Source organism: Myxine glutinosa, chromosome 5 (genome assembly GCF_964187855.1).
Source record: "Myxine glutinosa chromosome 5, kmMyxGlut1.1, whole genome shotgun sequence".
Lineage (NCBI taxonomy): Eukaryota > Metazoa > Chordata > Myxini > Myxiniformes > Myxinidae > Myxine > Myxine glutinosa.
The window spans coordinates 44,958,081-44,981,389 of record NC_136265.1 but is presented as its reverse complement, the minus strand read 5'-3'; the positions used below and the strand labels follow the sequence as shown (position 1 = coordinate 44,981,389).

Genomic DNA, 23,309 nt, shown 5'->3' with positions numbered 1-23,309 from the left:
AACACAGGCTCTCTCTCGCTTACTCACAGTGCACTCAAACCCAGGCTCTCTCTCGCTTACTCACAGTGCATTCAAACCCAGGCTCTCTCTCTCGCTTACTCACAGTGCACTCAAACCTGGGCTCTCTCTCCCCACTTCTCTCTCCAAAAGTGCACTCAAACCAATTGGCTCCTTTTCTCTGTGTACTCGAACCTGGGCTCCCTCTCTCTCAAACAGTGCCCCCACATCTGGCATCTCTATCGCTTGGTGTACTCAAACCCAGGCTCTCTCTCGCTTACTCACAGTGCACTCAAACCCAGGCTCTCTCTCGCTTACTCACAGTGCACACAAACCCAGGCTCTCTCTCGCTTACTCACAGTGCACTCAAACCCAGGCTCTCTCTCACTTACTCACAGTGCACTCAAACCCAGGCTCTCTCTCGCTTACTCACAGTGCACTCAAACCCAGGCTCTCTCTCGCTTACTCACAGTTCACTCAAACCCAGGCTCTCTCTCGCTTACTCACAGTGCACTCAAACCCAGGCTCTCTCTCGCTTACTCACAGTGCACTCAAACCTGGGCTCTCTCTCCCGACTTCTCTCTCCAAAAGTGCACTCAAACCAATTGGCTCCTTCTCTCTGTGTACTCGAACCTGGGCTCCCTCTCTCTCCTTCTCTCTCAAACAGTGCCCCCACATCTGGCCTCTCTATCGCTTAGTGTACTCAAACCCAGGCTCTCTCTCGCTTACTCACAGTGCACTCAAACCCAGGCTCTCTCTCGCTTACTCACAGTACACTCAAACCCAGGCTCTCTCTCGCTTACTCACAGTGCACTCAAACCCAGGCTCTCTCTCGCTTACTCACAGTGCACTCAAACCCAGGCTCTCTCTCGCTTACTCACAGTGCACTCAAACCTGGGCTCTCTCTCCCCACTTCTCTCTGCAAAAGTGCACTCAAACCAATTGGCTCCTTCTCTCTGTGCACTCAAACCCAGGCTCTCTCTCGCTTACTCACAGTGCACTCAAACCCAGGCTCTCTCTCACTTACTCACAGTGCACTCAAACCCAGGCTCTCTCTCGCTTACTCAGAGTGCACTCAAACACAGGCTCTCTCTCGCTTACTCACAGTGCACTCAAACCCAGGCTCTCTCTCGCTTACTCACAGTGCACTCAAACCCAGGCTCTCTCTCGCTTACTCACAGTGCACTCAAACCCAGGCTCTCTCTCGCTTACTCACAGTGCACTCAAACCCAGGTTCTCTCTCGCTTACTCAGAGTGCACTCAAACACAGGCTCTCTCTCGCTTACTCACAGTGCACTCAAACCCAGGCTCACTCTCGCTTACTCACAGTGCACACAAACCCAGGCTCTCTCTCGCTTACTCACAGTGCACTCAAACCCAGGCTCTCTCTCGCTTACTCACAGTGCACTCAAACCCAGGCTCTCTCTCGCTTACTCACAGTGCACTCAAACCCAGGCTCTCTCTCGCTTACTCACAGTGCACTCAAACCTGGGCTCTCTCTCGCTTACTCACAGTGCACTCAAACCTGGGCTCTCTCTCCCCACTTCTCTCTGCAAAAGTGCACTTAAACCTATTGGCTCCTTCTCTCTGTGCACTCAAACCCAAGCTCTCTCTCGCTTACTCACAGTGCACTCAAACCCAGGCTCTCTCTCGCTTACTCACAGTTCACTCAAACCCAGGCTCTCTCTCGCTTACTCACAGTGCACTCAAACCCAGGCTCTCTCGCTTTCTCACAGTGCACTCAAACCCAGGCTCTCTCTCGCTTACTCACAGTGCACTCAAACCTGGGCTCTCTCTCGCTTACTCACAGTGCACTCAAACACAGGCTCTCTCTCGCTTACTCACAGTGCACTCAAACCCAGGCTCCCTCTTGTTTACTCACAGTGCACTCAAACCCAGGCTCTCTCTCGCTTACTCACAGTGCACTCAAACCTGGGCTCTCTCTCCCCACTTCTCTCTCCAAAAGTGCACTCAAACCAATTGGCTCCTTCTCTCTGTGTACTCGAACCTGGGCTCCCTCTCTCTCCTTCTCTCTCAAACAGTGCCCCCACATCTGGCCTCTCTATCGCTTAGTGTACTCAAACCCAGGCTCTCTCTCGCTTACTCACAGTGCACTCAAACCCAGGCTCTCTCTCGCTTACTCACAGTACACTCAAACCCAGGCTCTCTCTCGCTTACTCACAGTGCACTCAAACCCAGGCTCTCTCTCGCTTACTCACAGTGCACTCAAACCCAGGCTCTCTCTCGCTTACTCACAGTGCACTCAAACCTGGGCTCTCTCTCCCCACTTCTCTCTGCAAAAGTGCACTCAAACCAATTGGCTCCTTCTCTCTGTGCACTCAAACCCAGGCTCTCTCTCGCTTACTCACAGTGCACTCAAACCCAGGCTCTCTCTCACTTACTCACAGTGCACTCAAACCCAGGCTCTCTCTCGCTTACTCAGAGTGCACTCAAACACAGGCTCTCTCTCGCTTACTCACAGTGCACTCAAACCCAGGCTCTCTCTCGCTTACTCACAGTGCACTCAAACCCAGGCTCTCTCTCGCTTACTCACAGTGCACTCAAACCCAGGCTCTCTCTCGCTTACTCACAGTGCACTCAAACCCAGGTTCTCTCTCGCTTACTCAGAGTGCACTCAAACACAGGCTCTCTCTCGCTTACTCACAGTGCACTCAAACCCAGGCTCACTCTCGCTTACTCACAGTGCACACAAACCCAGGCTCTCTCTCGCTTACTCACAGTGCACTCAAACCCAGGCTCTCTCTCGCTTACTCACAGTGCACTCAAACCCAGGCTCTCTCTCGCTTACTCACAGTGCACTCAAACCCAGGCTCTCTCTCGCTTACTCACAGTGCACTCAAACCTGGGCTCTCTCTCGCTTACTCACAGTGCACTCAAACCTGGGCTCTCTCTCCCCACTTCTCTCTGCAAAAGTGCACTTAAACCTATTGGCTCCTTCTCTCTGTGCACTCAAACCCAGGCTCTCTCTCGCTTACTCACAGTGCACTCAAACCCAGGCTCTCTCTCGCTTACTCACAGTGCACTCAAACCCAGGCTCTCTCTCGCTTACTCACAGTGCACTCAAACCCAGGCTCTCTCTCGCTTACTCACAGTGCACTCAAACCCAGGCTCTCTCTCGCTTACTCACAGTGCACTCAAACCCAGGCTCTCTCTCTCGCTTACTCACAGTGCACTCAAACCCAGGCTCTCTCTCGCTTACTCACAGTGCACTCAAACCCAGGCTCTCTCTCGCTTACTCACAGTGCACTCAAACCCAGGCTCTCTCTCGCTTACTCACAGTGCACTCAAACCCAGGCTCTCTCTCGCTTACTCACAGTGCACTCAAACCCAGGCTCTCTCTCGCTTACTCACAGTGCATTCAAACCCAGGCTCTCTCTCGCTTACTCACAGTGCACTCAAACCCAGGCTCTCTCTCGCTTAGTCACAATGCACTCAAACACAGGCTCTCTCTCGCTTACTCACAGTGCACTCAAACCCAGGCTCTCTCTCGCTTACTCACAGTGCACTCAAACCTGGGCTCTCTCTCCCCACTTCTCTCTCCAAAAGTGCACTCAAACCAATTGGCTCCTTTTCTCTGTGTACTCGAACCTGGGCTCCCTCTCTCTCAAACAGTGCCCCCACATCTGGCATCTCTATCGCTTGGTGTACTCAAACCCAGGCTCTCTCTCGCTTACTCACAGTGCACTCAAACCCAGGCTCTCTCTCGCTTACTCACAGTGCACACAAACCCAGGCTCTCTCTCGCTTACTCACAGTGCACTCAAACCCAGGCTCTCTCTCGCTTACTCACAGTGCACTCAAACCCAGGCTCTCTCTCGCTTACTCACAGTGCACTCAAACCCAGGCTCTCTCTCGCTTACTCACAGTTCACTCAAACCCAGGCTCTCTCTCGCTTACTCACAGTGCACTCAAACCCAGGCTCTCTCGCTTTCTCACAGTGCACTCAAACCCAGGCTCTCTCTCGCTTACTCACAGTGCACTCAAACCTGGGCTCTCTCTCGCTTACTCACAGTGCACTCAAACACAGGCTCTCTCTCGCTTACTCACAGTGCACTCAAACCCAGGCTCCCTCTTGTTTACTCACAGTGCACTCAAACCCAGGCTCTCTCTCGCTTACTTACAGTGCACTCAAACCTGGGCTCTCTCTCCCCACTTCTCTCTCCAAAAGTGCACTCAAACCAATTGGCTCCTTCTCCCTGTGTACTCGAACCTGGGCTCCCTCTCTCTCCTTCTCTCTCAAACAGTGCCCCCACATCTGGCCTCTCTATCGCTTAGTGTACTCAAACCCAGGCTCTCTCTCGCTTACTCACAGTGCACTCAAACCCAGGCTCTCTCTCGCTTACTCACAGTACACTCAAACCCAGGCTCTCTCTCGCTTACTCACAGTGCACTCAAACCCAGGCTCTCTCTCGCTTACTCACAGTGCACTCAAACCCAGGCTCTCTCTCGCTTACTCACAGTGCACTCAAACCTGGGCTCTCTCTCCCCACTTCTCTCTGCAAAAGTGCACTCAAACCAATTGGCTCCTTCTCTCTGTGCACTCAAACCCAGGCTCTCTCTCGCTTACTCACAGTGCACTCAAACCCAGGCTCTCTCTCACTTACTCACAGTGCACTCAAACCCAGGCTCTCTCTCGCTTACTCAGAGTGCACTCAAACACAGGCTCTCTCTCGCTTACTCACAGTGCACTCAAACCCAGGCTCTCTCTCGCTTACTCACAGTGCACTCAAACCCAGGCTCTCTCTCGCTTACTCACAGTGCACTCAAACCCAGGCTCTCTCTCGCTTACTCACAGTGCACTCAAACCCAGGTTCTCTCTCGCTTACTCAGAGTGCACTCAAACACAGGCTCTCTCTCGCTTACTCACAGTGCACTCAAACCCAGGCTCACTCTCGCTTACTCACAGTGCACACAAACCCAGGCTCTCTCTCGCTTACTCACAGTGCACTCAAACCCAGGCTCTCTCTCGCTTACTCACAGTGCACTCAAACCCAGGCTCTCTCTCGCTTACTCACAGTGCACTCAAACCCAGGCTCTCTCTCGCTTACTCACAGTGCACTCAAACCTGGGCTCTCTCTCGCTTACTCACAGTGCACTCAAACCTGGGCTCTCTCTCCCCACTTCTCTCTGCAAAAGTGCACTTAAACCTATTGGCTCCTTCTCTCTGTGCACTCAAACCCAGGCTCTCTCTCGCTTACTCACAGTGCACTCAAACCCAGGCTCTCTCTCGCTTACTCACAGTGCACTCAAACCCAGGCTCTCTCTCGCTTACTCACAGTGTACTCAAACCCAGGCTCTCTCTCGCTTACTCACAGTGCACTCAAACCCAGGCTCTCTCTCGCTTACTCACAGTGCACTCAAACCCAGGCTCTCTCTCTCGCTTACTCACAGTGCACTCAAACCCAGGCTCTCTCTCGCTTACTCACAGTGCACTCAAACCCAGGCTCTCTCTCGCTTACTCACAGTGCACTCAAACCCAGGCTCTCTCTCGCTTACTCACAGTGCACTCAAACCCAGGCTCTCTCTCGCTTACTCACAGTGCATTCAAACCCAGGCTCTCTCTCGCTTACTCACAGTGCACTCAAACCCAGGCTCTCTCTCGCTTACTCACAGTGCACTCAAACCCAGGCTCTCTCTCGCTTACTCACAGTGCACTCAAACCCAGGCTCTCTCTCGCTTACTCACAGTGCACTCAAACCCAGGCTCTCTCTCGCTTACTCACAGTGCACGCAAACCCAGGCTCTCTCTCGCTTACTCACAGTGCACTCAAACCCAGGCTCTCTCTCGCTTACTCACAGTGCACTCAAACCTGGGCTCTCTCTCGCTTATTCACAGTGCACTCAAACCTGGGCTCTCTCTCCCCACTTCTCTCTGCAAAAGTGCACTCAAACCTATTGGCTCCTTCTCTCTGTGCACTCAAACCCAGGCTCTCTCTCGCTTACTCACAGTGCACTCAAACCCAGGCTCTCTCTCGCTTACTCACAGTGCACTCAATCCCAGGCTCTCTCTCGCTTACTCACAGTGCACTCAAACCCAGGCTCTCTCTCGCTTACTCACAGTGCACTCAAACCCAGGCTCTCTCTCGCTTACTCACAGTGCACTCAAACCCAGGCTCTCTCTCGCTTACTCACAGTGCACTCAAACCCAGGCTCTCTCTCGCTTACTCACAGTGCACTCAAACCCAGGCTCTCTCGCTTACTCACAGTGCACTCAAACCCAGGCTCTCTCTCGCTTACTCACAGTGCACTCAAACCTGGGCTCTCTCTCGCTTACTCACAGTGCACTCAAACACAGGCTCTCTCTCGCTTACTCACAGTGCACTCAAACCCAGGCTCCCTCTTGTTTACTCACAGTGCACTCAAACCCAGGCTCTCTCTCGCTTACTCACAGTGCACTCAAACCTGGGCTCTCTCTCCCCACTTCTCTCTCCAAAAGTGCACTCAAACCAATTGGCTCCTTCTCTCTGTGTACTCGAACCTGGGCTCCCTCTCTCTCCTTCTCTCTCAAACAGTGCCCCCACATCTGGCCTCTCTATCGCTTAGTGTACTCAAACCCAGGCTCTCTCTCGCTTACTCACAGTGCACTCAAACCCAGGCTCTCTCTCGCTTACTCACAGTACACTCAAACCCAGGCTCTCTCTCGCTTACTCACAGTGCACTCAAACCCAGGCTCTCTCTCGCTTACTCACAGTGCACTCAAACCCAGGCTCTCTCTCGCTTACTCACAGTGCACTCAAACCTGGGCTCTCTCTCCCCACTTCTCTCTGCAAAAGTGCACTCAAACCAATTGGCTCCTTCTCTCTGTGCACTCAAACCCAGGCTCTCTCTCGCTTACTCACAGTGCACTCAAACCCAGGCTCTCTCTCGCTTACTCACAGTGCACTCAAACCCAGGCTCTCTCTCGCTTACTCAGAGTGCACTCAAACACAGGCTCTCTCTCGCTTACTCACAGTGCACTCAAACCCAGGCTCTCTCTCGCTTACTCACAGTGCACTCAAACCCAGGCTCTCTCTCGCTTACTCACAGTGCACTCAAACCCAGGCTCTCTCTCGCTTACTCACAGTGCACTCAAACCCAGGTTCTCTCTCGCTTACTCAGAGTGCACTCAAACACAGGCTCTCTCTCGCTTACTCACAGTGCACTCAAACCCAGGCTCGCTCTCGCTTACTCACAGTGCACACAAACCCAGGCTCTCTCTCGCTTACTCACAGTGCACTCAAACCCAGGCTCTCTCTCGCTTACTCACAGTGCACTCAAACCCAGGCTCTCTCTCGCTTACTCACAGTGCACTCAAACCCAGGCTCTCTCTCGCTTACTCACAGTGCACTCAAACCTGGGCTCTCTCTCGCTTACTCACAGTGCACTCAAACCTGGGCTCTCTCTCCCCACTTCTCTCTGCAAAAGTGCACTTAAACCTATTGGCTCCTTCTCACAGTGCACTCAAACCCAGGCTCTCTCTCGCTTACTCACAGTGCACTCAAACCCAGGCTCTCTCTCGCTTACTCACAGTGCACTCAAACCCAGGCTCTCTCTCGCTTACTCACAGTGCACTCAAACCCAGGCTCTCTCTCGCTTACTCACAGTGCACTCAAACCCAGGCTCTCTCTCGCTTACTCACAGTGCACTCAAACCCAGGCTCTCTCTCGCTTACTCACAGTGCACTCAAACCCAGGCTCTCTCTCGCTTACTCACAGTGCACTCAAACCCAGGCTCTCTCTCGCTTACTCACAGTGCACTCAAACCCAGGCTCTCTCTCGCTTACTCACAGTGCACTCAAACCCAGGCTCTCTCTCGCTTACTCACAGTGCACTCAAACCCAGGCTCTCTCTCGCTTACTCACAGTGCATTCAAACCCAGGCTCTCTCTCGCTTACTCACAGTGCACTCAAACCCAGGCTCTCTCTCGCTTACTCACAGTGCACTCAAACTCAGGCTCTCTCTCGCTTACTCACAGTGCACTCAAACCCAGGCTCTCTCTCGCTTACTCACAGTGCACTCAAACCCAGGCTCTCTCTCGCTTACTCACAGTGCACTCAAACCCAGGTTCTCTCTCGCTTACTCACAGTGCACTCAAACCCAGGCTCTCTCTCGCTTACTCACAGTGCACTCAAACCCAGGCTCTCTCTCGCTTACTCACAGTGCACTCAAACCCAGGCTCTCTCTCGCTTACTCACAGTGCACTCAAACCCAGGCTCTCTCTCGCTTACTCACAGTGCACTCAAACCCAGGCTCTCTCTCGCTTACTCACAGTGCACTCAAACCCAGGCTCTCTCTCGCTTACTCACAGTGCACTCAAACCTGGGCTCTCTCTCGCTTACTCACAGTGCACTCAAACCCAGGCTCTCTCTCGCTTACTCACAGTGCACTCAAACCCAGGCTCTCTCTCCCCACTTCTCTCTGCAAAAGTGCACTCAAACCTATTGGCTCCTTCTCTCTGTGCACTCAAACCCAGGCTCTCTCTCGCTTACTCACAGTGCACTCAAACCCAGGCTCTCCCTCGCTTACTCACAGTGCACTCAAACCCAGGCTCTCTCTCGCTTACTCACAGTGCACTCAAACCCAGGCTCTCTCTCCCCACTTCTCTCTGCAAAAGTGCACTCAAACCTATTGGCTCCTTCTCTCTGTGCACTCAAACCCAGGCTCTCTCTCGCTTACTAACAGTGCACTCAAACCTGGGCTCTCTCTCGCTTACTCACAGTGCACTCAAACCTGGGCTCTCTCTCCCCACTTCTCTCTCCAAAAGTGCACTCAAACCAATTGGCTCCTTCTCTCTGTGTACTCGAACCTGGGCTCCCTCTCTCTCCTTCTCTCTCCAACAGTGCCCCCAAATCTGGCCTCTCTATCACTTAGTGTACTCAAACCCGGGCTCTTCCTCTCTCTCTCCCTCTCCCCCCCCCCCCCCCCCAACTCCCAATTCCATTTCAACTTACTTAAGATCGAAGAGAAGTGTGACGAGGGAAGGTTATGGTACGTAGACTATCAACTTGGAGTTGAAAGAGTAAGTCCATGGAGGAGATTTTCTGAAGGTTCAACAATCTTCACAACTGAACGATACCAACGGGGATTCAAGTTGCTTAAAGTGGTGGCAAGCCCATAGCTAAAGTTAGCTGGCATGTTGACTCGGGTTTCATGACGAATTATCAAGAAGCTTCGTGGCCTAGCTTGACTTGTGTTCAACAGCGAGCAATTGCTTACAGTTCCTGGGACTTACTTTCTGGGTTTCCCGATTTGTTTTGAGTTTGTTACCTCCAGTTATTGCTTCCTGATAGGAGACTCATTATTTGGAGAAATATCAAATTAATGTGTCAAAAAGTTTGGTTTAGAAAACTTTTGGACTCAACCAAGCAAACATTATTGGCTGTAATAATTGCAGAAAAAAAATTTACTGATTCAAAATATTTCAGCCACCTGCTTGTTGGTATGAAAAATACATTTGGTTTGCGGCTAAAACTTCCTGTTGGGTCAGCATCTGTTCATATTTTACAAGTCTCGAATTCTTGCAGTGTCCACACCAGATGGTACTTCCAAGTTCCGCACGCTCTGTGTCTGACCCTCGGTCTCCTTCTGCGACATGGCACAAGAGCATTTCGGATACAGCACTTTGAAGCCCCTGATGATTTTTTGCCTCATGCTTTTCTGGGTAAGTTCAGAAATCCTATTTGAGTTCTTGGAAGAGACCTTTATGGCAGCTTACTGGACCGTACCATTTAATTTACCTTTGCAGGTCTTTGGTGCGGCCACCTTGGTGTCACCACTGTGGACTCGATTTGATCTCACCGTTGCGGAACTCTTTGACTACTCTGCCTCGTCTGTTGGTAGGTAACTTTCCAGCAAACTTTTATGAATCTAGGGAGTTCTTTGATTTTGAAAGGTCACGAGAAGTGAAGTCCTAAATGGTACTCCTAACAGAAACGTTAAAAAACATGTTTTATCCCAGAAGGTCGAATCTGCTTTGGCTGGCAAGATGCCCTAGAAGTACGCACGCTCGCCTCATAGCCCTCGCGCCGGAGTTCAAATCTCGACCCAACTATCAACTGCCGTGCTGGTGTTTCACAGGCAGGGGGATGCATCAATGTGTGTGCCGTCCCTTGGGTGGACGTTAAACTGATGTCCTGTCTGCTGGCACGAGTTGGTAGACGTTAAACTGATGTCCTATCTGCTGGCACTAGTTGGTGGACGTTAAACTGATGTCCTGTCTGCTGGCACTAGTTGGTGGACGTTAAACTGATGTCCTGTCTGCTGGCACTAGATGGTGGACGTCAAACTGATGCCCTGTCTGCTGGCACTAGTTGGTGGACTTTAAACGGAGGTCCTGTCTGCTGGCACTCGTTGGTGGACGTTAAACTGATATCCTGTCTGCTGGCACTCGTTGGTGGACGTTAAACTGATATCCTGTCTGCTGGCACTCGTTGGTGGACGTTAAACTGATGTCCTGTCTGCTGGCACTAGTTGGTGGACGTTAAACTGATGTCCTGTCTGTTGGCACTAGTTGGTGGACGTTAAACTGATGTCCTGTCTGCTGGCACTAGTTGGTGGACGTTAAACTGATGTCCTATCTGCTGGCACTCGTTGGTGGACGTTAAACTGATGTCCTATCTGCTGGCACTAGTTGGTGGACGTTAAACTGATGTCCTGTCTGCTGGCACTAGTTGGTGGACGTTAAACTGATGTCCTGTCTGCTGGCACTAGTTGGTGGACGTTAAACTGATGTCCTGTCTGCTGGCACTAGTTGCTGGACGTTAAACTGATGTCCTATCTGCTGGCACGAGTTGGTGGACGTTAAACTGATGTCCTGCCTGCTGGCACTAGTTGGTGGACGTTAAGCTGATGTCCTATCTGCTGGCACTCGTTGGTGGACGTTAAACTGATGTCCTATCTGCTGGCACTAGTTGGTGGACGTTAAACTGATGTCCTATCTGCTGGCACTCGTTGGTGGACGTTAAACTGATGTCCTATCTGCTGGCACTAGTTGGTGGACGTTAAACTGATGTCCTATCTGCTGGCACTCGTTGGTGGACGTTAAACTGATGTCCTATCTGCTGGCACTCGTTGGTGGACGTTAAACTGATGTCCTGTCTGCTGGCACTAGTTGGTGGACGTTAAACTGATGTCCTATCTGCTGGCACTCGTTGGTGGACGTTAAACTGATGTCCTATCTGCTGGCACTAGTTGGTGAACGTTAAACTGATGTCCTATCTGCTGGCACTCGTTGGTGGACGTTAAACTGATGTCCTGTCTGCTGGCACGAGTTGGTGGATGTTAAACTGATGTCCTATCTGCTGGCACTCGTTGGTGGACGTTAAACTGATGTCCTGTCTGCTGGCACTAGTTGGTGGACGTTAAACTGATGTCCTATCTGCTGGCACTCGTTGGTGGATGTTAAACTGATGTCCTATCTGCTGGCACTAGTTGGTGGACGTTAAACTGATGTCCTGTTTGCTGGCACTACTTGGTGGACTTTAAACGGAGGTCCTGTCTGCTGGCACTCGTTGGTGGATGTTAAACTGATGTCCTATCTGCTGGCACTAGTTGGTGGACGTTAAACTGATGTCCTGTTTGCTGGCACTAGTTGGTGGACGTTAAACTGATGTCCTGTCTGCTGGTACTTCTTGGTGGACGTTAAAGATCCCATGGTGTCCTTCGCAAAGAGTAGGCAAGCCATCGCCAGCACCCTTAACAAATTACAAATTCCTCTCCTAACTACAATACTGCTGGGAGAGGGATGGCAAACCACCCAACATTAACACATTCGCCTCCTTTTTTTCAAAAAGAAGTGATTTTATGATAACGTGGTAAAAATGAAAACATTTTATGGTGTTTGCACACAATCACATCGATGTTATATTGTATAGACATCCCTGCTAATTTGTATTTAAATAAATAAATAACTGACAAATCTCACTCTTTCACCTTGTCTCTCCAAAAAGACCGTCTGGACAACCCTCCCATTTGCTTTCTCAACAATCCTCTTTCTCACCAATCCCATTTACTTTCTCAACAATCCTCTTTCTCAAAAATCCCATTTGCTTTCTCAACTATCCTCTTTCTCAAAAACCCCATTTACTTTCTCAACAATCTTCTTTCTCAACAATCCCATTTACTTTCTCAACAATCCTCTTTCTCACCAATCCCATTTACTTTCTCAACAATCCTCTCAAATAAGTTCTGTCGCTCAAGGTTTTGGGTCTCACTATCTGCCATGATCTTTCCTGGGAAAAACCACATTTCCAAGCTGGCCTCCAAAGCCAGTCGCCGACTGGGCATCCTCTGTCGTGTGAAGTCCTTCCTTGGCACACCTGAGCTCCTCACCACATACAAGGCTTTCATCCGCAGCTTGATGGAATACTGCTCTCCCCTCTGGGTTGGTGCACCTGCCTCACACCTAGCTCGGCTTCACACTGTAGAAACCAAAGCTTTCAGAATCATTGGAATCTCCTGTGATGAAGCTGATTCTGAAGGCCTTTCACTCTCTCACCGCAGGCAGGTTGGTGGTCTTTCTGTCTTCTACCGACTCTTCTCCGGCCTTGCTCCCCCAGCTGTCTGTGCTCTGTCCCCCAAGTATTCCTGCACAAGATCTGCCAGAAACCCTCTTCTGGTTAAACTGCCAAAATCAAGACTGCTCACCTTCACTCTTTAATTCCTCTTTTTGCCCGTCTCTGGAACAAACTTCCTCACTCTCTTCAATCCCACTCCTCCCTCCATGTCTTCCAAAAAACTGTTCACCACCACCTCTTATCTTCCCCCATTCAAAACCTTGATATTTTCTAACCCCATTAATCCACCCAAACCCACCTCCTTCAAACTCCTTGTTCACTAACTGAAAGCCCTGATATTATCCATCTTGTTTATCCCATGTACCCCACCTTAGCCCTCTCTCTTCCACAGATGTCCCTGTTCCCCACTGTTGTTGAACTTCCCTCTCTCTCCCTCCCCCTCCTGTTTCCCGCTCCCTTTATTATATGTTATATGTGTTAGTTCACATCCGAGCCTAGACTAAGTGTACAAAAAAAACCTTCAATCAAACCGGGGGGTTTTATGTTCCTCCCATTAAGCACTCATGGTCAACGTTTCTTTCCGGGATGTATTCTCTGAATATATTTCGATTGGATAAATTGGCTCAGGGCTTTAGGCAGGTACTCTGAAGAAGGTAGCTGCTGTGGAAACTGCTTCCTGAGAAAGGAAAACATTGAACAGTTTCCAGTAGAATTCCAGAACAGTGATGGGAACTTGGATGAGTGATGGTAACTGGTGTTGTTGTGGTGCAGACATAATGGACGGAATCACCTAATCCTGCACCAAAGTTTCTTGTTGATGTTGTTATTCCTTCTTGTTGTTGTATACTGGATGTTATTCCTCCTTGTTGTTCTGTACTGGATGTGATTCTGGTCGACACCAACCGACTCTTTTTGCAACGGTTTGTATAGACAAAGACTCCTTGGAAGGCAGCATGAGCTATTGATCACCCCCAGGTGAGTGCTAACAGACAAGCCAGTCAGACATAAAGACTACTGTATTATACATCACTCCACATATGTATGTGTGAAGCATCAGGGTGACAATTTGTAGCTGCATCTTGTTTCACCAGGAATCAAATGCAGACGAAGCAACTGAAGGGTGATGAAGCTTTGTCTGAGCTAAGTTCGTCCAATATTTTAATTCAAGGATCTCGTGAATCCATTTGAGTTTTTCGAAGGAAAACGCATCGGCTTGATGCACTTATCCTTCCTGGGCCTTTCATTTTCATCATGATTCTTCATTTAATACCCAATTGTCTGCTTTCATTCGTAACTCAAACGATTGATCAATCTTGAAATTTATATTCACATTCGCGAAGTACCCGTGGTGCTCGCACGGGTGGGAGGCCAGATACAAACGGGAAATGCGGAAACGGCGAATGCTAAACCATGAACCAATAAGTTGCACATTCCTGTGCCACCTTCAGGTTCGAGCTTCAGTCGAACGTCAGACATTGACAACCGGTTCATGAAGGGCTTGGGCAAAGAAAACTTACTGCAGCTGAATGTTTCTACACGCGGTCAAATAGCGAAACCAAAAATGCGGAATACGCGAATGTCACGGGTAGAAACCCTCACATCATTTCCTTTAAACGTAATGATATCTAATGTTGCAGGTGATTTCTAATGTTACGGGTGATTTCTAATGTTACAGGTGACATCTAATGTTACGGGTGATTTCTAATGTTAGGGGTGATTTCTAATGTTACAGGTGACATCTAATGTTACGGGTGATTTCTAATGTTAGGGGTGATTTCTAATGTTACAGGTGACATCTAATGTTACGGGTGATTTCTAATGTTACGGGTGATTTCTAATGTTACAGGTGACATCTAATGTTACGGGTGATTTCTAATGTTAGGGGTGATTTCTAATGTTACAGGTGACATCTAATGTTACGGGCGATTTCTAATGTTAGGGGTGATTTCTAATGTTACAGGTGACATCTAATGTTACGGGTGATTTCTAATGTTAGGGGTGATTTCTAATGTTACAGGTGACATCTAATGTTACAGGTGATTTCTAATGTTACGGGTGATTTCTAATGTTAGGGGTGATTTCTAATGTTAAGGGTGATTTCTAATGTTACGGGTGATTTCTAATGTTAGGGGTGATTTCTAATGTTACAGGTGACATCTAATGTTACGGGTGATTTCTAATGTTACGGGTGATTTCTAATGTTACAGGTGACATCTAATGTTACGGGTGATTTCTAATGTTAGGGGTGATTTCTAATGTTACAGGTGACATCTAATGTTACGGGCGATTTCTAATGTTAGGGGTGATTTCTAATGTTACAGGTGACATCTAATGTTACGGGTGATTTCTAATGTTAGGGGTGATTTCTAATGTTACAGGTGACATCTAATGTTACGGGTGATTTCTAATGTTAGAAGTGATTTCTAATGTTACAGGTGACATCAAATGTTACAGGTGACATCTAATGTTACGGGTGATTTATAATGTTACAGGTGACATCTAATGTTATTGGGTGATTTCTAATGTTAGGGATGATTTCTAATGTTACAAGTGACATCTAATGTTACAGGTTACATCTAATGTTACAGGTGATTTCTAATGTTACAGGTGACATCTAATGTTATGGGTGATATTTAATGTTACAGGTGACATCTAATGTTACGGGTGATTTCTAATGTTACAGGTGATTTCTAATGTTAGGGGTGATTTCTAATGTTAGGGGTGATTTCTAATGTTACAGGTGATATTTAATGTTACAGGTGACATCTAATGTTACGGGTGATTTCTAATGTTACAGGTGATTTCTAATGTTAGGGGTGTCATCTAATGTTACGGGTGATTTATAATGTTAGGGGTGTCATCGAATGTTACGGGTGATTTCTAATGTTACGGGTGATTTCTAATGTTACGGGTGACATCTAATGTTACGGGTGATTTCTAATGTTACAGGTGATTTCTAATGTTCGGGGTGTCTTCTCATATTATGGGTGATATCTAATGCTACGGATGATTTCTAATGTTACAGGTGATATCTAAAGTTAGGGGTGATTTCTAATGTTAGGGTGTCTTCTTAGATTATGGGTGATATCTAATGCTATGGATGATTTGTAATGTTGCAGGTGATATCTAATGTTACAGGTGATTTCTAATGTTACAGGTGATTTCTAATGTCTAATGTTAGACGTTGAGTTATTTATGTTAGGGGGTGATTTATAATGTTAGGGGGGCAATTTCTAATGTTCAGGGTGATTTCTAATGTTCAGGGTGATTTATAATGTTAGAGGTGAGTTATAATGTTAGGGAAAGATTTCTAATGTTAGGGGAGAATTTATAATGCTAGTGGGTGATTTTTCATGTTCGGGAGGGATTTCTAATGTTGGGGGCAATTTCTAATGTTCAGGGTGATTTCTAATGTTCAGGGTGATTTTTATGTTGGAGGTGAGTTATAATGTTAGGGAGGGATTTCTGATGTTAAGGGTGATTTATAATGTTACAGGTGGGGCAGAGCGTTATAATGTTTGGGGTGCTTTCTAATGTAAGGGGGGATTTATAATGTCAGGGAGGGATTTCTAATGTTCGGGGGGATTTCTAATGTTAAGGGTGATTTATAATGTTCGGGGTGATTTCTAATGTTAAGGGTGATTTATAATGTTAGGGAGGGATTTCTAATGTTCGGGGGGATTTCTAATGTTAAGGGTGATTTATAATGTTCGGGGTGATTTCTAATGTTAAGGGTGATTTATAATGTTGGGGAGGGATTTCTAATGTTCGGGGCGATTTCTAATGTTCGGGGTGATTTCTAATGTTCGGGGGGATTTATAATGTTAGGGAGGGATTTCTAATGTTTGGGGGGATTTCTAATGTTAAGGGTGATTTATAATGTTAGGGAGGGATTTCTAATGTTCGGGGGGATTTCTAATGTTAAGGGTGATTTCTAATGTTCGGGGGGATTTCTAATGTTAAGGGTGATTTATAATGTTAGGGAGGGATTTCTAATGTTCGGGGGGATTTCTAATGTTAAGGGTGATTTATAATGTTAGGGAGGGATTTCTAATGTTCGGGGGGATTTCTGATGTTAAGGGTGATTTATAATGTTACAGGTGGGGTAGAGCGTTATAATGTTTGGGGTGCTTTCTAATGTAAGGGGGGATTTATAATGTCAGGGACGGATTTCTAATGTTCGGGGGGATTTCTAATGTTAAGGGTGATTTATAATGTTCGGGGTGATTTCTAATGTTAAGGGTGATTTATAATGTTAGGGAGGGATTTCTAATGTTTGGGGGGATTTCTAATGTTAAGGGTGATTTATAATGTTCGGGGTGATTTCTAATGTTAAGGGTGATTTATAATGTTGGGGAGGGATTTCTAATGTTTGGGGCGATTTCTAATGTTCGGGGTGATTTCTAATGTTCGGGGGGATTTATAATGTTAGGGAGGGATTTCTAATGTTCGGGGGGATTTCTAATGTTAAGGGTGATTTCTAATGTTCGGGGGGATTTCTAATGTCAAGGGTGATTTATAATGTTAGGGAGGGATTTCTAATGTTCGGGGGGATTTCTAATGTTAAGGGTGATTTATAATGTTCGGGGTGATTTCTAATGTTAAGGGTGATTTATAATGTTAGGGAGGGATTTCTAATGTTCGGGGGGATTTCTAATGTTAAGGGTGATTTATAATGTTAGGGGTGATTTCTGATGTTAAGGGGGATTTCTAATGTTAAGGGTGATTTATAATGTTCGGGGTGATTTCTAATGTTAAGGGTGATTTATAATGTTAGAGGTGATTTATAATGTTCGGGGTGATTTCTAATGTTAAGGGTGATTTATAATGTTCGGGGGGATTTCTAATGTTCGGGGTGATTTCTAATGTTAAGGGTGATTTTTTATGTTAGGGGTGATTTATAATGTTCGGGGGGATTTCTAATGTTAAGGGTGATTTTTAATGTTCGGGGGGATTTCTAATGTTAAGGGTGATTTTTAATGTTAGGGGTGGTTTCTGATGTTAAGGGGGATTTCTAATGTAGGGGGGGATTTATAATGTTAGAGGTGATTTCTAATGTTCGGGGTGATTTCTAATGTTAAGGGTGATTTATAATGTTCGGGAGGGATTTCTGATGTTAAGGGGGATTTCTAATGTAGGGGGGGATTTATAATGTTAGGGAGGGATTTCTAATGTTCGGGGTGATTTCTAATGTTAAGGGTGATTTATAATGTTAGGGGCGATTTCTGATGTTAAGGGGGATTTCTAATGTTACAGGTGGGGCAGAGGGTTCTAATGTTTGGGGTGATTTCTAAGGTAAGGGGGGATTTATAATGTTAGGGAGGGATTTCTAATGTTCGGGGTGATTTCTAATATTCGGGGTGATTTATAATGTTAGGGGGTGATTTCTAATGTTCGGGGTGATTTCTAATGTTCAGGGTGATTTCTAATGTTAGGGGGTGATTTCTAATGTTAGGGGGGATTTCTAATGTTGCAGGTGGGGGGGGGGGAGTCTAATGTTAGGGGGTGATTTATAATGATAGGGGGTGATTTCTAATGTAAGGGGGTGATTTCTAATGTTAGAGGGGATTTCTAATGTTACAGGTGGGGGGGGGGGGAGATTTCTAATGTTTGGGGGTGATTTCTAATGTTAGAGGGGATTTCTAATGTTGCAGGTGGGGGGGGGGGGGGGGGGATTTCTAATGTTAGGGGGTGATTTCTAATGTTAGGGGGGATTTCTAATGTTGCAGGTGGGGGTGGGGGATTCTAATGTTAGGGGGTGATTTAAATGATAGGGGGTGATTCCTAATGTTAGGGGGTGATTTCTAATGTTAGGGGGTGTTTTTTTTTTTTTTTTTTTTTTTTTTTTTTGGATACTGAATCGAGGCTCGTGAAAGAGCTAAAAATGTTAAGAGCTAAAAAGCTTTCTAATGTTAGGGGGTGATTTCTAATGTTAGGGGGTGATTTCTAATGTTAGGGGGTGATTTCTAATGTTCGGGGTGATTTCTAATGTTAAGGGTGATTTATAATGTTAGGGGCGATTTCTGATGTTAAGGGGGATTTCTAATGTTACAGGTGGGGCAGAGGGTTCTAATGTTTGGGGTGATTTCTAAGGTAAGGGGGGATTTATAATGTTAGGGAGGGATTTCTAATGTTCGGGGTGATTTCTAATATTCGGGGTGATTTATAATGTTAGGGGGTGATTTCTAATGTTCGGGGTGATTTCTAATGTTCAGGGTGATTTCTAATGTTAGGGGGTGATTTCTAATGTTAGGGGGGATTTCTAATGTTGCAGGTGGGGGGGGGGGGGATTCTAATGTTAGGGGGTGATTTATAATGATAGGGGGTGATTTCTAATGTAAGGGGGTGATTTCTAATGTTAGAGGGGATTTCTAATGTTACAGGTGGGGGGGGGGGGGGGGGGAGATTTCTAATGTTTGGGGGTGATTTCTAATGATAGAGGGGATTTCTAATGTTGCAGGTGGGGGGGGGGGGGGGATTTCTAATGTTAGGGGGTGATTTCTAATGTTAGGGGGGATTTCTAATGTTGCAGGTGGGGGTGGGGGATTCTAATGTTAGGGGGTGATTTAAATGATAGGGGGTGATTCCTAATGTTAGGGGGTGATTTCTAATGTTAGGGGGTGTTTTTTTTTTTTTTTTTTTTTTTTTTTTTTGGATACTGAATCGAGGCTCGTGAAAGAGCTAAAAATGTTAAGAGCTAAAAAGCTTTCTAATGTTAGGGGGTGATTTCTAATGTTAGGGGGTGATTTCTAATGTTAGGGGGTGATTTCTAATGTCAGGGAGTTATTTCTAATGTTAGAGGGTGATTTATAATGTTCGGGGTGATTTCTACTGTTTGTGGTCATTTCTAATGTCAGGAAGGGATTTATAATTCTAGGGTTATTTCTTATGTTAGGGGGGAATTTCTAATGCTAGGGGGTGATTTTTCATGTTAGATAGAGATTTCTAATGTTTTTTTTGTTTGTTTGTTTTTTCTTTTCAAGATCGAGGCTCGTGAAAGAGCTAACATTAATCACACAGAAAGACAAACCGACACATAAAACATATAACATGGGGAGCGGTAGACAAGATGGGGCGAGAGGGTGAGGAACACAAACACAACATCTGAGAGCAGGGACATCGAGAGATCTGTGGGAGGGATAGGGCTTTGGGGAGTGGGGAGGAGGCATGGGGAGGGGGGGGGGTGGGAGAGGTATAAGACATATGGACACTGCCAGGACTTCCAGGAAAGAAGTTGGAATTTCAAACAAGGTGGATCTGGGGTGAATTAGTGGGGGTAGAAAAGATCAAGGTTTTGGATGGGGAAAGATAAGAGATGGTGGTGAACAGCTGTTTTAAAGACCTGGAGGGAGGAGTGGGATTGAAGGGAGTGTGGGAGTTTGTTCCAGAGGTGGGAGAAAAGAGGAATGAAAGAGTGAAGGTGAGCAGAGAGCCGAGATTTCGGCAGTTTAACCATCAGAGGGTTGCTGGCAGATCTTGTGCGACCTGTAGGAATATTTGGGGGACAAAGCACAGAGAGAGCTGGGGGAGCAAGGCTGGAGAGGAGTTGGTAGAGGAGAGAAAGACCACCTACCTGACTGCGGTGAGTGAGTGAAAGGCCCTCGGAGATAGCTTCATCACGGGAGATTCCAATGATTCTGAAAGCTTTGGTTTCAACAGCGTGAAGCCGAGCTAGGTGTGAGGTAGGAGCACCGGCCCATAGGGGAGAACAGTATTCCATTGAGCTGCGGATGAAAGCCTTGTATGTGGTGTGGAGCTCAGGTGTGCCGAGGAAGGACTTCGTACGACGGAGGATGCCCAGTCGGCGACTGGCTTTGGAGGCCAGCTTGGAAATGTGGTTTTCCCAAGAAAACTCATGGCAGATAGTGAGACCCAAAAGCTTGAGCGACAGAACTTCTTGGAGAGGATTGTTGAGAAAGTAGATGGGGGGGTTGTCCAGTCGATCTTTTCGGAGAGACATAGTAAGAGTGTGATATTTGTCAGGATTGAAAGACATGTTCCACTTGTTTGACCAGTCTGTGATTTTGTCCAGGTCTTCAGAGAGTGAGGAGGCTGCAGACTGCTGATCTGAGGGAAGAGGAATGGAGCGGCAGAGAGTGGAGTCATCAGCAAAGAGATAGAGAGGATTTTGCAGAGAGTCGGAGAGATCATTGATGAAGACCAGAAAAAGCACAGGGCCCAGAACACTGCCCTGGGGAACTCCAGCCTGAACAGGAAGGGGAGATGAGAGAAATCCATTCAGGGCCACACGTTGTCTACGACCAGAGAGGAAGTCTGCAAGCCATGAATGGATATTTCCATGGATACCATAGGAGGAGAGTTTGGTGAGCAGGGCGGGGTGCCAGACCGTATCGATGGCACGTGATATGTCAAGGGAGACGGCTCTGATTTCCTGTTTGGCATTGAGGACCTCCATCCATTGTTGAGACAGCAGAAGCAGCAAGTCCAGAGTAGAATGACCTGGTCTGAATCCAAATTGATGATCGGAGATCAAGCCATTGGAGAAGAGGAAGGATTTCATATCCGAAGCAATGATGGATTCCATGACTTTGCTGATAATTGGGAGAAGGCTGATTGGTCTGTAGTTGCAAGGATCTGTTTTTGCAACTTTTTTGTGGAAAGCGGTAATGTTTGCTGATTTCCAGGATGCTGGCAGATGACCTTGAGCAAAAGAGAGGGTGAAAAGAACAGAGAGAGGGTGAGATAGAGCGGCAGAGCAGGATTTTAGGACCCGTGGGCTGATGCCGTCTGGTCCAGTTGCAGAATCAGAGTCGAGGTTTGACAAAAACTCCTCCACCTTGTTAGGAGAGAAGGACACAGAGTCCAGGAGCAGTTGGGTTCGACTGGGTAAGGTGGGAACAGAGAGAGATGGGTTTGGGACACAAGATTTTGAGGCAAACACAGAGTTGAGGCATTCGGCTTTGTCACGTGCGGTGTCAACTGTGTAGCCATTTGAGGTAAGGGAGTGGATGGAGGGGGAACAAACACCAGAAACGGATTTGACCAGACGCCACCAGGATTTGGAGGAAGGAGACAGGTTTGAGAGTTCATTCTTGAGTGAGGAGAGATAGTGCTTCCTGGCACTCCTGAGGGTAGACACACACTTGTTTCGAGCTTGGTGGAAGGAACTGAGATTGCCTTCAGTTGGATTAGCCTTCCAAGAGGCAAAGGCAAGTTGTTTCAGGGCAACTGCCTCACCACAAGATTCAGTGTACCATGCACGGGAGGAAGGGTAAGACAACTGAAGACGAGATGGGATAAATCTGTGCATGAGAGAGAGCAATTTGCTTTGGAAGAATTCCCAGGATGAGTTGATGTCAGAGGCAGTGGAGATGGGAGACCAGTCCAGATGATTGATGGCTGCTTGAAGACCGTGCCAGTCGGCCTGAGTGAAATGCCAGACTCGGCGACGCTGAGGAGGCTTTCTGAGAATGGCCAGAGAGATGTCCACTTTAACAAGCAGATGATCAGGAGAACCGATTGGGGCAGAAGATGAGCAGCAGACATTAGCAGGGAAGTTTGGGGTGATTTCTAATGTTAAGGATGATTTATAATGTTAGGGGGTGATTTCTAATGTTAGGGGGTGATTTCTAATGTTAAGGATGATTTATAATGTTAGGGGTGATTTCTAATGTTAAGGATGATTTCTAATGTTAGGGGTGATTTCTGATGTTAAGGGGGATTTCTAATGTTACATTTGGGGTGGACGGTTCTAATGTTTGGGGTGATTTCTGATGTTTGGGGTGATTTCTAATGTTAAGGATGATTTCTAATGTTAGGGGTGATTTCTGATGTTAAGGGGTGATTTCTAATGTTTTGGGCGATTTCTAATGTTTTGGGCGATTTCTAATGTTTTGGGCGATTTCTAATGTTAAGGGGTGATTTCTAATGTTAAGGATGATTTCTAATGTTAAGGGGTGATTTCTAATGTTAAGGGGTGATTTCTAATGTTAAGGGGTGATTTCTAATGTTAAGGGGTGATTTCTAATGTTAAGGGGTGATTTCTAATGTTAAGGGGTGATTTCTAATGTTTTGGGCGATTTCTAATGTTTTGGGCGATTTCTAATGTTAAGGGGTGATTTCTAATGTTTTGGGCGATTTCTAATGTTTTGGGCGATTTCTAATGTTTTGGGCGATTTCTAATGTTAAGGGACGATTTCTAATGTTAAGGGGTGATTTCTAATGTTAAGGATGATTTCTAATGTTAGGGGTGATTTCTGATGTTAAGGGGGATTTCTAATGTTACATTTGGGGTGGACGGTTCTAATGTTTGGGGTGATTTCTGATGTTTGGGGTGATTTCTAATGTTAAGGGATGATTTCTAATGTTAGGTGGTGATTTCTAATGTTAAGGGGTGATTTCTAATGTTAAGGGTGATTTATAATGTTAGGTGGTGATTTCTAATGTTAGGGGTGATTTCTAATGTTAAGGGGTGATTTCTAATGTTTGGGGTGATTTCTAATGTTAAGGGTGATTTCTAATGTTAAGGGGTGATTTCTAATGTTAAGGGGTGATTTCTAATGTTAAGGGTGATTTATAATGTTAGGTGGTGATTTCTAAAGTTAGGTGGTGATTTCTAATGTTAAGGGTGATTTATAATGTTAGGTGGTGATTTCTAAAGTTAGGTGGTGATTTCTAATGTTAAGGGGTGATTTCTAATGTTAAGGGTGATTTATAATGTTAGGTGGTGATTTCTAATGTTAGGGGTGATTTCTAATGTTAAGGGTGATTTATAATGTTAGGTGGTGATTTCTAATGTTAGGGGTGATTTCTAATGTTGGGGGTGATTTCTGATGTTTG

General features: G+C 46.7%; 2 protein-coding genes across 5 annotated transcripts in view; one reads left to right on the top strand and one right to left on the bottom strand.

Annotated features, from left to right (window-relative positions):
- LOC137427574 (potassium voltage-gated channel subfamily A member 1-like) overlaps positions 1 to 9,071 on the bottom strand; it is a 53,462-nt gene extending 44,391 nt beyond the window's left edge. The window contains exon 1 of one of the 2 annotated variants that reach the window (XM_078778000.1): positions 8,946 to 9,071. The gene's annotated coding sequence lies outside the window, so the exon portion shown is untranslated. The remainder of the gene's footprint in view (positions 1 to 8,945) is intronic. The other variant, XM_068117171.2, reaches the window with a different exon arrangement.
- Positions 1 to 23,309, top strand: part of LOC137427575 (uncharacterized) — a 90,339-nt gene that overhangs the window by 44,707 nt on the left and 22,323 nt on the right. The window contains exons 1-3 of one of the 3 annotated variants that reach the window (XM_078778002.1): positions 8,844 to 8,982; positions 9,519 to 9,655; positions 9,740 to 9,830. In XM_078778002.1, coding sequence (XP_078634128.1) covers positions 9,587 to 9,655; positions 9,740 to 9,830 — 160 coding nt within the window. In that variant the 5' untranslated portion in view covers positions 8,844 to 8,982; positions 9,519 to 9,586. Of the gene's footprint in view, positions 1 to 8,843; positions 8,983 to 9,184; positions 9,434 to 9,518; positions 9,656 to 9,739; positions 9,831 to 23,309 lie in introns of those variants that run through there. The other 2 variants (XM_078778003.1, XM_068117172.2) reach the window with 2 other exon arrangements.